General features: G+C 50.9%; 1 protein-coding gene across 1 annotated transcript in view; it reads left to right on the top strand.

The window, feature by feature from the left end:
* Positions 1–313: 313 nt before the first annotated feature.
* The window catches only part of SLX9 (SLX9 ribosome biogenesis factor), a gene marked incomplete at both ends in the record, with an annotated part of 58,213 nt that continues 43,721 nt past the window's right edge, over positions 314–14,805 (top strand). Inside the window, 2 exons of the mRNA XM_082001497.1 lie at positions 314–445; positions 1,932–2,040. Coding sequence (XP_081857623.1) covers positions 314–445; positions 1,932–2,040 — 241 coding nt within the window. The remainder of the gene's footprint in view (positions 446–1,931; positions 2,041–14,805) is intronic.

Below are 14,805 nucleotides of genomic sequence, written 5' to 3'. Positions count from 1 at the left end.
CTTCGGCAGGCTGCCTGCCCCACTGCCAGCCTGAAGGATTCACCCCCTCCGGCTGCCCATCAAAGCGACCGGCGGCAGAACGCCGGCCTTTCAGGCCCCACCATTACGCTTCAGAGTCAACAGCCGCGGAGGGGACTGGCTGGCGCCGCCGTGGAGCCGCTTCCGGCGACCTGCCCGCGGCGGAGCACGGGGCAGCAGCTCTCCCAGGGCGCCGGCGGTGCCAGCTGGCAGGGCCCGCCCGGGGTGGGCGGCCCCGGGGCGGGCGAGGCGCGGCACAGGCCGGCCCGTCCCCTTCCGCCCCGCTCCTCCCGCCATGGTGGGGAAGGCAAAGCGCGCGCGGCTCCACCGCGCCGCCCCCCGGCCCTGGCCCGCCCGGGACCCGCCACCGCTGCCCGGCCCGGTCCCCGCCCCGGTCCCCGGCGGCTGGGGCGCGGCGGCCGCCAAGGTAGCGGGGGCGCGCGGGGAGCGGGGCGCGTGCGGCGCAGCGCCGGGGGGGCGGGGCTCCGCCTGCCGCGCGCGGGCGGGGGCGGGGCCGGCGCCGGCGCCGTGCCCGTGCGCGAGCCCGGCCCTGCTCGGTCTTCCGGGCGCGTGGGAGGTAGCCGTGACGTCCCACGCGGCGGCCGTCACGGGCGCGGGGCCCTCGCGGGGGACGTAGGGAGAGCTCGGGGCCTGGAGGCGGCGGGGGGCTGGGGGCGTGACGTTACGTTGTCTCCTGGGGCCGGCCGCCGCCTCCTGCTCGGAAACGTCCCGTTACGCCGGCGACGCTCCTCTTGCGGCCCCGGAGCCGGGCAACCGCCTGCCTCCCACCCCGCGTGCGCGGCGTGCCGCTCCACACCCTCAGCCACGGTGATGGAACCGCCACGTCATGGCGGCTCCGGCAGCCACCGTGTGGGAGCCGCCACAGCTGTGGCAGCCACGACGTCCCCAGGCCCTTAGCGTGCGGAGAGGAGAGCCTGCTTAGGGAGGCGGCAGTGCCAGCGCTGCTCCTGCTGCCGGGGGAGAGGGGGCCCGCGCTGCATCTCGGTGGGGTAACTTGGGTGCAGCAGTGGGGATCGTTACCAACAAGTGTGGGGAGGGGTAAGAGGCTGCCTGGCTGGTTTTGCAGCGGTTCTCTCCGATTTCGGGTTGGGGCAGGTGGGGATGAGCTCTCGGTTTACACACGGTCGTGTGGCAGGTTTAGGGCACGGCTGGTTTCACCAGCTGCGTTGTTAATGCGCAGCTCAGGTTAAAGCCGGGTGCCGCCGCGCCCGTGCCAGCCAGGACACAGCACAGCAGTAAATGGCGCTTGTGCCCTTACCGCTTTCCTTGTGAGGAGGGAGGAACGGGCTGTGCCCGAGCCAGCTGGTTTTGTACGGCCATGAACCTATGTGTCAGTGCTGGGAGATACTGCTGGCTGAAATAAATTCTTCTAAGCCAACCAGGGAAGCTGCTGCAAAGCTTAGGACTTGGGGAGGTATTGCATGCTTACGGGAACCAGATGCTGAAAATTTGGTAAGTTGCTAGTAGTCACTGAATCTACTTAATGTCCATTGCCCCTAATCTGCTCATTTGTTGCTTCTCTGTATTGTTATGTACCTGTACTAAATTTGGCTTTTCCTAAGGATGCTGTTCACAGTTTTCCTAGGAGTAATACCTGTATTCACTCGAGTGAGGTGAGGTTTGTTGAGGTAGAGATCAGTTAGGAATAGAACAGTCCAAAACGTGACTTTGTGAAACTTTCTTCTGTGTGGAAGAGCCTGGGGGGGCCAGGCCACCAGGCCAGTGGGGTGGCTTACACACCCCTGCCTGCTCAAGAGAGACACCCACACGCTACTGCTGGAGTGTGCATCCTGCTCCTGACTGGCTGGTGCTGGGTTTAATTGTGTTCTTTTTAATTAATATTGCCTTGTGGTGTTTGTACTGACTCGTGCTTAATGTTTCTTTTGGATAAGGACTGGGACTTCTCATCTTCTGGTGTCTTTTCTGGGCTGAAGATTGACCCTGATACTCTAGTAAAGCAGCTTGACTTGGACTCCAGAAGCATCATTTCCTCCAGAACAGGTTTGTTGCTGCATTTTGAATGAGTGCTGCGTGAGGTTGTGAGCAAAGACACTGAGAAACTGTATTTGCAGTGGCTGTCAGAACAAGCCCAGGAGAATCGAACCCAAGCACAGCTTCCTGTGTTCCTGCAGGGGCTTGTAACAGTGGTTTCTGTTTGGGGTTGGAGGTGGCAGAAAGGTTTGTATGTGCTTAGAGCTCCCTTGGTGGGCAACTAGCTTCAGGCTACCTGACAGCTGCTGGGCCGTGCCATGCAGCTGGAGCCCCACCTGTGGGGTGTCCTCATGTGACCAAAGGCTCCTAGCCCACAGGGGCTGAGAGGACAGCGGAGCCCAGGCTGTGATCTGATCTCCAGGCTTCCTTTGTGGCTGCTTTTGCCTCACCAGCAGCTGCCATTCATACCCCAATATTTTGTCAGCAAGTTTCTTCTTGTGCCTCACCAGTGCTTTACCCACGTCAGCCTGATTGCAGCTGGATCTCTCCTCCTGTCCTTTGCTGTTGTGATGTCCCTGGCTCAAGGACTCCTGGGCAGGAGAGTCCAGCTCACCAGGGAGTTTGGGGAGTGAGAGTGGGAATGGGGAGGGGATGCTAGAGGCGTTTCTTTCCTAGTCCCACAAGAAGGAGATGCTCCCTCTATCTCTTGGTGGCAAGCAGAGCTTTGTATCACCCCTCCAAATGGAAACTGATGGCACAGCAATCTGGCCTGGCACAGAAAAGATGCGTGTGACTCCCAAATACCTTGTTTGCAAACTAAATTAATTTCTTCTCCCTATGCAGATTAGTACTGCTACAGTGACTTTGTTTTCATGTCCACAACTGGAAACCAACCCAGTAACCACCCAAGGGCTAGCGGTTACCTGAGCAATGGTGAGCTGTAGCAGCCATAGCCCATCAGTTATGTTTGGTCACAGTGAAGGAGTGGGAAGGTTGTGTGAGGACACATTTGCTGGAGAGGCTTACCCTCTGCACAGAAACCTTTGTGAAGTGTATTGTTTTCAAAACACTGAGCTTATTGTTTGTAACTCTCCTGGGAAGAGGACATGTGTGCATGTGTGTGTGTGTGTGAACATAGCCATCTCTTTAATTAAATTAGACAGCATGTTGTTGAAGGCTGACAGCCTGCAATCCTAGTCTTTCATTGCAGGCTGCAGCTGTACATGTCTGGTTTATAAATAGACCTGTGCTGCTGGTCCCTGTGCAGTGCTGATGATGCAGATGTGCGGTGCCTGACAATGTTTAACCCTCTCTGGAGGCTGTGTGCTGCCTTCCTGCAGACAGTGATGCTGACCCCAATGCTTTGTGCTCCCTCACACTCTCCACATGATCAGTTAAAAATAGCTGTTCATTTGGGGGCTCAAAACTGCAATTCAATGAGAGAGTGATTCCACCCCCCACCCCGCCACCCCCCCAAAAATCTTCCCAAGCTGCTGTGCCCTTTCTTCTTCTCACTCTGGAGCCATGTGGAGGCTTTTTCATTATGGAAATCAATTCATTTTTTGGTGTTAATTCAGTGAACTGTAACTAGGCTGTGCATACAGTGGCAGACACCCTGGAGTTAGGAAAGAGATTCTTAGGCAGCCCTGCTTTGTCTCCTGGGATCTCTGGTCAGCTGAGAGCCTGTTCAGCAGGAAATTCAACTTGACTCCAACCCTCCCCTCCCTCCCTCCCATCTCCCCTTAGCTCAGTGCACAGGGCAGGAGGGTAGGATTCTCCTACACATTGTTATTTTAAGATTTAATAGAAGACAAAAAAGTGTTTCTCTCCCACTTGCTTTTCAAGCTTTGAGAAGGTCAAGTTGGCAGACTGGAGGTAGGCTCACTATCTCCTGTGCTTTTCACAGCTGAAGAAGATTTTTTTCTGTCAAGGATGCTATGTGGCAGTTGAGAAAGCTGGTACATTTGTCCTCCTCTGTGCACACGTGCCTCACATTACCTAAGATTGCTTCACATTATCGGAGATTACTGGTATCTCTGTGTTTTGTGTTATGATCTGGCTGTGTGCAGTGACACTTCAGGGACAGCCAGGAAGACTTCGCTATGGGCTTGAAGAGGCCTGCAGGGCAAGAGTGAAACCAGGGAGCGGTGGCAGGGCTTGGACCTGGCAGGAAACACTGTGCTGGGTTATCAAGCCCAGCTGGCAACTACGGGTTTTGGTGCTATCTCTCTGCTTAAAATCCTGCATCCCTCTGCTTTTGGAGGTGTAGTTCCCAGAAAGCCAACACCTCACTCCACAGCTGTGCTTCCATGGCGCTGCAGCTTGGTCAAAGGTATCTGCATAAGATGTTTCCTGGTAACGTGTTTGACCTTCCTACTACTATTCTGCCTCTGTCCCTTTGAAACAGAGTTTAAATTTCTTAAATTTGAATTTCTTTGAATCACCTTTCTCCATCTGGGTTTTCATATTTTGGTTTTGTGCTTGAACTGTGGGCACCCAGCTTTTGTCTTGACAGACCCCAAGCACCAAAGCTATGTGAGCTGGGAGTGCTCTCTGCTAATTCTGAAGCTGTCAGATGCAGAGCTGGCCCAGAGGGATATGCAGGGTTGAAAGCTTGCTTGTTGCTGGAGAAGTAAGGAAGAAGAGGTGGTGATGGCAGCTTGCGGCTCCACCTGTCAGCACACCCTCCCACTGCTTAAGAGAGGATAGCGGCTGGCTGGATCAGCAGAAGAGACCTGGAAGGCCTGGTCTCCTCAGAGCATGGTGCAGGGACAGCAATTGCTCCTGGACAGCCAGCCAGGCCTGCTCCTGTGGGGCTGCCTGGAAGACTTGGAGGATTGTGGAGTTCCCTTTCCTCTCTATGTTGTCTCTGTCCTTCTCTGACTGGGATGAGTAGGTGGCTATGATAGTGCATCTTTAGCTGGCTGCTTCTCTTGGGTTCCTTGGCCTCCCTCTCTGCCTTCTATGTCTAGGATGTATTTTCTGGCTCCCCGCTTTCTCTCTGTCCATCCTCTGTCTATTTGACATGCTTATGTGGTTTCTTCCTCTCTCTCCCGTGTGCCCTGGACACTCAAGGCAGCTTTTGCAGAAGTCCTTTACCTTTTGTCCAGCTGTGAAGGTACCTGTGCTCATGACAAAATACTTTGCTTCATTTTCTCTGTGGAAGATGAGGTGACTTTTAGTTCCTATCATCTTTTTATTCTAACACCAGGAGTTTAGAGAGGTAAATGAGGATGGTTAGTCCAGCAGCTGGAGGAGATGTGTTTCATTCCACTGGCAGGTTACTGTGTCTGCCATGAGCTGACTGTGCCCTGCCATATCGCAATTCTTCTGAATGCCTTAGGTCTGGGAGATGATGGAGAGCTGAAGAAGCAAGCTGCAGAGAAAGGGAAGGGCTTCCTTGAAAGCCTCAGGTGCTGCTAGTAGCTGGTGCTAACATCTGTAGTAAGGAACACCTCTCTCAGCCTGGCCTGGACAGGTTTTTTTCTCAGGGTTTGCATTCAGCTTTGTTGTCAAAGGGGATGACTGTCTTCTCATGTTCCTAGTTTCTATGGCAGATTACAAGTTGTTCTGTCTTCATTCACAGCAACCTGCAGAAGCATGGGAGCGGGGAGAGGTATAAGTGTGGGCCTTGGATGCAGTGGGAAGAAAGGCTGCCTGAGCTGTGGGGTTGTAACAAAGACAGTCGGGGCAGCTTGGGCAGGAGGCAGAGGAGTGACATACTGAATTGTCTGTAGTATTTGTAAAATCAGCTGGTAGTGGCAAATGAAAAATATCCCTTGTATGCTGGATTTTTAAACTGTGCTTCATTCCACAGGTCTGGTCTTTTCCAATTAAAATCTAGTCTGAGGAAGAGCTTAGATTTTTAGAAGATGTCAGCTTGGAGCTCAACAGTGGCCAAAAAAGCAAGTCAGTAGTAGGAGGAAAAGAGCATAACCTGGAGAACATTGTTATGCTCTATGAATAAATCCATGGTACATGCACCTATTTGATGCTATGTGTGGCTCTGGTCCTCTCATCTCAAATAAGATGCAGACTTACAAAGGTTCAGAGGAAAGCAGCAGGATTGCTCTGGGGCCTGGGATGCCTGTTTAGTTGTTCCGAAAGGAAAAGCTGTGCGCTCTTTAGCTGGGGGAAGGCAGTGAGGGAGGGTGTGGTGGAGGCCTGGAAGCTGCATGGTGAGGGAGGGTGGGTGCAGCTGTCTGCTGGCTCTTCCACTGCAAGCCTGGAAGAAGCAATGGCAACAGCAGATGGTAGACATGCATCTGAACAAGATGTCCTGTGTCTCACATGGTGAATTCGTCTCTGGGCTCTGCATCCATGTGTGGTGTGAGCACTGGATGCCTCTGGGGGTCCAGAAAGGGGTTGCAGAGATTGATGGAGGGGGCTGCCATGGTTTCTTAATGCAAGGACTTGTCTGGTTTGGGACATACACGTGGAGCGTGGCAGTTCTGCTCTTGCTGGATCTTGGGCAGAAACATGGAGGTATATCTAGGCTTAGAAATGGCTTGTAGGGTTGCAGGAGGACTGGAGACAGGCTTCCCCTGACCCTGGGTGGTGGTCTTAAAACCAGCAAGGTCCCTGTGTGCAGCGCAGAGAAGCAGCTGGGGGGTTGTGCAGTGGCTCAGACCACCGAGATGTGCAGGGAAGGGATACGGGCCACCCTCAGGGCAGTGTGGGACAGCTGGGGCAGGAGGAAGGCCTGGATCATGGCCGTGGGGCTGTCTGATGTGTTGGGGGCTAACTAAAGAACAGCAGAGCATGGTTACTTCCATGGGATGAAAAGCTTCATCTGGAAGACCTGCTTTGATGTGCTGGAGCCGGAGGGATGGAATCCTGTAGGAAACCAAGGCACTGTCATGCTGGGGCTCGGGGGCTATTGCCTGTAGCCACCGATGAGAGAGGCCTCTCTCTACTGTTTTTTTCCCCTTAGTTTTCCTCAGTTTGTTAAGTGACCAGCTTTTGCTGTTCTTTTGGCTGTGGTTAGTCTGAGGGAACAGGGAGGAGCACGATACTAAGTTGGAAAGTTCAGCATCTGTAGCAGAGTTATAAGCATCTCGGTTAACGTGAGTGGCTGTGTGTGCCCACACAGGTGTGTGCTGGGGCTGAAAGGAGATGGAAGGGGCCCCTTGTTTTGGGAGGATAAACTAGTGGTGTTGGTTCTTGCCAGCTGAAGGTCCCATTTTTCTGATTCAGTGTGCTGCTTGTGAACAGTGCGAGGTATCAGCTAGGGCTGTTCTGGCATCAGTAATTCTTGTGGCACGAGAAGGAAAGGGTAGAACTGTAATAAAATATGTCACCGAAATGGAATTCATTTTAGGTGAGTCTTGCATGTGTGATGATAGAAAGCCAGTGGTCTAAAATGGAAAGTATTTTAATACAGGGAGCTCTGAGCCATGTTGTACTGTGAAGCAGACCTGCTGCAACTACTTTCTCCTACTCTGCTTCTTGTCTTTAATCATTAGCTCATCTTAACACCAGATGCCAGACGATTTCCACATGCTCGTGGCTAACAAAAGCCAGAACATCACTGTGAACGCTGGAGTTAAGTCCATGAGTTACTTGCTCGCTGAATGATTGCTTCCTATCAGTGTAGTTTACTTAGCCACTGATGTAATGTAAATCAAATGCTTTGCCATAATCTAGTCCATGCAAGGACCTCTGATACTGGTGTGAGTGAATAAATCTCATCTGGGTGAGCCTCCATAGTGTGGGAATTAAATGTTTCCAACTAAGTCAGAAATGATGGCCTGTCATATGGGGATTTGCTGGTGTGTTGGTGTTTTGGGGTTTTTTTGCTTTAGCTTTCCTTCTTCAGTGTTTGCTCCTTGAAGCAAGGGCCTGTTCAGGTGTGGCTCTGGCAAACCAGTTGCCTGGGAATGTCTCTTTTTGGAGTGGATGATGAACTATTTGTAGAATGATGTGAACGACTGGACTGGCAGCTTCCTGCTTTATTTTCAGCTTCTCCAGAAGGGAACTGTGAGAAAGATACGTTGTTGAGAAAGCGAAAGTGCAGCAGCAGCAAGTGCTACCACTTCAGAATTGCTTCTAAAACCTTAGCTTGTCACCTTGATTTCTGAGGAGTAGCTTTTCCTACAGATTGCTCCTGTGCCACTGGTGAGCCAAGAAAATGTGAAACGTGGATTAAAACTATTTGTTGCCTGTGGTCCTGGGCCAGTTAAGGGTCCTTAAGGAGACCATAAGGTCTGCCAGAGGGTAGATTTCGACTGGACATAAAGATGACTTTTTTTTTTTTTTTTTTTTTATTATGAGAGTGGTGAGGCACTGGAACAGGTTGCCCAGAGAAGCTGTGGATGCCCCATCATTTTGAAGTGTTCAGGGTCAGGTTGGACAGGGCTTTGAGCAACCTGATCTAGTGAAAGATGAAAGGAGGCCTGGACTAGATATCTCTGAAGGTCTCTTCCAACCCAAACCACTCCGAGTCTGTGATTCTGTACTGAGGTGGGGGGCACAGAGTGACGTAGCACATTAGCCTGAACAGAGGTTGTGGTGAGCCTTGCTGTTGCTGAAGCCTGGATCTGCACAACACAATGCAAAGCTATACAGGAAGATTCAGGTATGCATGCTGTCATATATCTGACTTTCCCTTTGTATCTTGAGAGCTTTGGTCCTCTAATGACCATAACTGTCTTTCAGCATGAAGTTCTTCTTCAGTGGCACAGAAGGGAGCAGAGGAGTGAAATTATTGTGCATCTGACAAAGAAGGAAGTCCTTTTTCCTCCTGAAGAAATGTGGAGATGGGAGAGAATAAAATCAGGCCAAGCAGGAACTTGACAGTTTGGAATTGCCAGAGTCTGCAGGCTGTGTACAGCCTTGCTTTTTCCCCTTTCTTAGGTATTCTGTGAGTTCCTCTTCTTACCAAGCTTCCCTCTGCAAAGTGGGGTGCCTATGCCTTTCTTATTTGCACATCAGCTTCTGCTGTGGTGTTCCAGATTTGCTTTGTCTGTTGCATATAAGCTTCCTTCTTCTTGGGCTCTGCAGCTGCTTGTCCAGTTCTGTTCTCCTTTTGTAGACTCAAACGAGAAGCAGAAAGGCTGTGGTTGATTGACATTGTGGTCCTGCCGTGGGACCATGCACTAACTTCATGTGACATTTGCTTTCCTGTTGTTTTTTAATGGGTGATGTGCCAGAATCCATGCAAGACCCCTGCCCTTCCAGCTTTGCTGTTCCTGCAGTGTCTGAACTCATGGTTACCCCTGCAGTGGATCCACTGTGATGTTGCTTGCAGAATTGCAGCCGTGGCCAGTCCCCCATTACTCTTCAGGAGCTCTGACAGGATGCATATCTTTGTGTCCCATAACTTATTCCTATCTTTTCGTTGGATTTCTGCTTGTTTGTGGCCTTTAAATATCATGGTTCTTCTGCCCTCACCCTGATCACATTTCTCCATTAAATGCTTCTGTGTAAATCCTAGAGTTGTGCTGTTCGTAGGAACAGGTTAATTCTGCTGGAAAGATGTTTGCTGTGTCACTCCGCGGAGTATGGTGTGAGCCTGCCCTCCTGCCATGTCTAGTTCTAGCGCCATGTACCTTCGTTAGATGGATTTTTGGTGATGTGAATCAGTAAGAACAGGCTGGAGACATCAGCAGCCTTCCCATTGCGTACATTTTGGGCTTTTCCTTCACCTCCTGTAACAAACAGCATGCTGCCTGCCATGTCGAGTGGTCACCTTCAGCTGTGCCTTCCCGCGCATTGTGCAGTGCCTGGCCGCATGAAGCTGGAGGTTTCCTCTTTGTTTTGTGTGGTGGGTTTTTTTTGTTTCTTTTTGTTTTTTAATTTTTTTGCTTTTCTACCATGTTGGAGTGTTTAGCAATTTGAAAGATTTAAAAAAAAACATTAATCCTGCTTGTTTTAATGAACACATCCTTTCTGAATATCAGTTTTAAGCCTTTGCTGCTTTTTCTTAATGTGAGTTTGGGGTATTTTTAAATCTTCTGCTTGTGTTGGGCGTTTGCCACATTCCTGGTGTGGAAAGCTGCTGGATCTTCACAATTCTGCTGCTATCGCTTTTCTTCAGCATTTAATTCTGCGCTGGCAGCTGTCATGCCTGTCTTGTGTTTGTTTTGTGCAGAGCGCCTTTCTCAAGCTGTTCCCCACCGTAACACGCTTCAGATGGAAAGGGGTGAAAACAGTTTGCTTGGCAAACTGAGGATGACAGTGAGAGGCCTGTGCGGAGCGGCTGTAGCATCTCCAACGTGTGTGTAAAATGCGACGTGCTGTGCTAGTCCAAAATGACAAGATGTTCCTGCTCCATCTGTCTTTGTTATTAGCTGCACAGGCTTTGGTCTGTGTGAATTTTGGGATCATTCAAATGCTCTCCCTTAAGCTGCTGTCAGAGGTAGCTTATTGGCGATGCCCTTGGTTGTGTTGCACTGAAATGATTTTTAGCATTTTTGAGCATCTCCCCTTGGCACATGGATGCTGCCCTAGGAGGAGCGGCTATTTGAGTGGCATTTGAGCTGGGATTTCTCGCTTTCATGGCAGGGGACTGGGTGTCAACATGGCTTTTAAAACGGAGCACCCAAGCTCCATTAAAGGAGCCTCTAGCTATTGCAGCTTGGGTAAAGCTCAGCCTTGATCACTTGAAGTTGTGCTCCCAGCTTGTCCCACTCACCTGCTGCCCTTGATGCAGGTGGTGTCGGCTTCTGGCCCTGGTCTCAGGGCAGACAGAGTAGCTCTGCAGTATCCCTTGCTTCTTGCCCCAACAGATTGAGAATGATGTATGCCAGCGGGCATCCAGCCTTGGGTAGAGCCCAGCTCCCCTTCCCTATGCAGGCTCAAGCGATGTGGGGAGAAGAAGGGCGTGGGAAAGCCAGCAACTGTTTTGGCAGTTCCTCATTTCTCTTTCATATTCTTATCTCTACTGTATCTTCAGCCACTCCACAGACATGAGTAGTCAAAGTGCAGCCACCTTCAGCCCCCAAATGCTCTCTCCCAGGGCAGATGTGGGCTGCACACCTTTTCTTTGTGTGCCTCTCTCCTCCCCACGCATGTACCTTCTGCAAGGTGTCTGTGTCCTTCATGTAACCTGCACAGGTCAAGGGTCTGTCCCAGGAGCAGAACGTGCAGGTCTCGGGTCAAACTGCAAACTTCCCTCTATAAGCTGTTTTTTGTTTGGTTGGTTTTTTTTCTCTGACATTGTGTATGAAAGTGCTTGAAACCTCCAATAAAAGAATTTGCAAGAAAGGAAAAATTCTCAGGAAAGGGGAGATGCTGGGCAGGGATTAAACAGACAAAGTGGTACTCTTCACCTCTCCCCCCAGCCCCAAGGTTAATGACTTGGCATCCAGAAATGGTTGTGGAGGTTGCTGCTTGTGTCTTTATTACATTCACTGGGGGAGCGGTTCCTCTGCCTGTTTGCAGAAGCGCAGTCCAAAAAGCATTGCTCACTTCCATGCCTTGAGCTGAGCTGTAACTAGCCCTGTCCATCACTGCAGCCTGACTGGTGTGACGAACCACAGCGAGGGCCTGAACTGGTGCCGCTGAGCGTGAGGAGACTTTGACCCTGCCAGGAGGCCCTCGGTCCCAGCTGAGCACCGACTGGCATGGGGCAGGAGGGAGCCCAGTTCCTTTCTTCCATAGCAGCAAGCAGAAAACTTGAACCTCCTGGAGAAGGAAGGCTGTTAACTTTTGATAACCCAGTATACCACTTACTAATAGGTTTACAGACTTGATGGTAGCTGAAAATACTTTTGTTTCAGGCTTCGGGCTACTGGCAGGCTGCTTTTGACTGTGCATGGGAGTTGCCATAAGGAGACTGTGCCTTGACTTTAAACAGAAGGTGACTGGAAAAGAGCAGGTGAAGAATAAGAAGGTGCATGCTGGCCTGACTGGGAGAGTGAGGCTGCATCCAGGATAGCCACCCTACCAGTTTGATAAGGTGACAGGTGGCAATTTACCATACCTGGGTAAATTGCTCTAGGTAGCAGCCTACCATATATTTCTTCTTCCTTGCTTTTTGGGTGAAATTTATTTCCACTGCATCATTAGGAGCTGGCCTTCACAATGCCAGATCACCTTGTAAGGGCAGCTTTGGCGTCTGAGTGTTTTGTGACAGCCTGTTACAAATCTGCATGGTTTCTGAGAGGAGCTCCGATAGCAGTCTGTGGTATGGGAAGCCTCTCTATTCAGGTCAGATGACCTCCAGCCTGTGCGTCACCTCAAATAGAAGACTGGAGGTTGCAACAACTCGCCCCAAAGCCAGAGGACTCTTCTGTTGCTTGGGTCTGAAGGATGGAAATCAGTGGGACCTTGCTTCATGAGTCAAGTTGACCAAGTTCTCCAGCAGAGGTGAACAACTGTGGGGACTACTTGAAAAGTAGGATGGTGACGTGCTATGGGTAGCTTCTGGGAGAATTTGGAGTGGGAATTCTACTGAAAGCTAAAGACACTGGTGCCTTAAATAAAAATAATAATAATTTCTAAAAAGTAAGAAATCCGCACTGCTTAAAATTAGTTTAAAAATTTACTCTCTGTGCCATGTGAGACAGCTGTGAGAATAGCTGTGTGAAACTCCACTTTAATTAGAGTCAGTGCAATTAAATGAAAAGAGCTAAATGAGTGTCTGAAACTTGCACTGCTGCGAGTGCTTTGACTTCCCTTCTGGAGATAGACCATTTCCATGTTGTGAGTGCCTTCTGCCAGATCATGAGAATCACTTGTCTTAATATTTATGGAAGTAATTAACTTTTTTTTTCTTCCCGTCCCTCTAGCTGTGGCTAAGTCCTTGTTCTCAAAATTAATGTTTTAGAAAAAAAAAAAATAAACCCTCCAGTTAGCTAGTGGTCATGGATACTGAGCACTACACAAACACAGTAACATTTTCCAGAGTGCCCGAAGCTGCCAAGATGTTTGCAGTCTGCTCCAGGGAGAGGAGGCTGTTGGTAGTGGGAAGAGCCTGAAATGAGTTTTAGGAGTTTGAACGATGTGTCAGATGACTGTAATTTCCTATTGCAGTTGGTTCCTGTGGCTGTGCCTGCTGCGTAACCTTCACCGCTAGTGGTGGCGGAAGGTGCGTGCCTGCCCTGGAGCAGCCTTTACATGCTGCTTTGTGGCCTGTGTTGAAGCTGCATGGCTGAAGAGGAGGGTAGGGCTCAGTGAGGGATTGGGGACTCATTTGGAGGCTTCTGGGGTGCTGCTCTGTGCTTTTGTGATGCTCTCCTCCGGCCTCTGTAAAAGCTGGGGGTGCCCAAGCATATGCTTTTTAGGTCACGTGTGTCAGTCCCTTTTGCCACTGACGGGCTTGCTGAATTTGGGTCCATTGTACCTCCTTGCCTTTCTGGTCAGGTGTGATGGGGCATGGCAGCTTGCATGTCATGGCACGTCTTAGTCCATGGTTGGTGATGTCGAGATTGGAGGCAGCCTGGGCTGCAGTGATCATGCTCTGGAGTTCACAGTCCTGAGGGATATGGGGCAGGCAAAGAGTAAAGTCAGGACCCTGAATTTTAGGAAAGCAAACTTCCAGCTCTTCAAGGAGTTAGTCAATAGGACCCGCTGGGAAACTGCCCTTGGGGACAAGGGAGCAGAACAGAGCTGGCAGATCTTTAAGGACGCTTTCCATAGAGCACAAGAGCTCTCAATCCCCAGGTGTAAGAAGTCAGGAAAGGAAAATGAGAGGCTGGCATGGCTGAGTGGAGACCTGCTGGTCAAACTAAAGGGCAAGAAGGGAATGCACAGGCAGTGGAAGCAGGTGCAGGTATCCTGGGGTGAGTACAGGGATGCTGCCCGGTTGTGTAGGTCGGGAGGGCCAACGGCTGGACCTGAACTTGGCAAAGGATGTAAAGAATAATAAGGGCTTCTACAGGTATGGCAGCCAGAAAAGGAAGGTCAAAGAAAGTGTAGCCCCCTTGGTAAGCAAGACGGACAGGTTAGTAACAACGGACGAGGAAAAGGCTGTGGTACTCAGCAATTTCTTTGCCTCACTCTTCACTGGCACTCTCTCTTCCCACACCTCTTGAGTGGATGGACTGCAAGACTGGAGGAGTAAAGTCCCTCCCACTGTAAGAGAAGATCAGGTTTAGACCACCTGAGGAACCTGAACGTACACAAGTCTATGGGACCTGATGAGACGCATCCTAGAGTCGTGGGGGAATTGGCTGATGTAGTTGCGAAGCCACTCTCCATGAGATTTGAAAAGCCCTGGCAGTCAGGTGAAGTCTCTGGAGACTGGAAAAAGGGAAACATTGCATACCCTTTAAAAAAGGGTACCAAGGAGGACCTTGGGAACTACTGACCCGTCAGCCTCCCCTCTGTGCCTGGGAAGATCCTGGAACAGATCCTCCTAGAAGCTTCATGTGTGCACATGGAGGACAGGGAGGTGATTAGAGATACCAAGGGCAACTCCTGCCTAACCAACTGAGTGGCTGCCTCTGATGGAGTGACCACATCAGTGGACAAGGGAAGAGCTAACGACGTCATCTGTCTGGACTTCTGTAAGGCCTCTGACACAGTTCCTCACAACATCCTTCTCTCTAAACTGGAGAGATATGGATTTGATGGGTGGCCTGTTGGGTGGATGAGGAACCGGTTGGATGGTCACACCCAGAGGGTGGTGGTCAGTGGCTCAATGTCTGGATGGAGGTCGGTGACGAGTGGTGTCCCTCAGGGGTCCGTACTGGGACCAGTACTGTTTAGTATCTTCATCAATGACACAGGCAGTGGGATTGAGTGCACCCTCAGCAAGTTTGCAGATGACACCAAGCTGAGTGGTGCGGTTGACACCCCTGAGGGACGGGATGCTCCCGGTATCAGTACAGACTGGGGGATGAAGGGATGGAGAGCAGCCTGCCAGGAAGATCTTGGGAGTCCTGGGGG

This window comes from Phaethon aethereus, assembly GCF_964289735.1.
Source record: "Phaethon aethereus genome assembly, chromosome: 6".
Taxonomy (NCBI): Eukaryota; Metazoa; Chordata; class Aves; order Phaethontiformes; family Phaethontidae; genus Phaethon; species Phaethon aethereus.
Note: the sequence above shows the minus strand (reverse complement) of the source record. Positions and strands in the feature narration are given on the sequence as shown.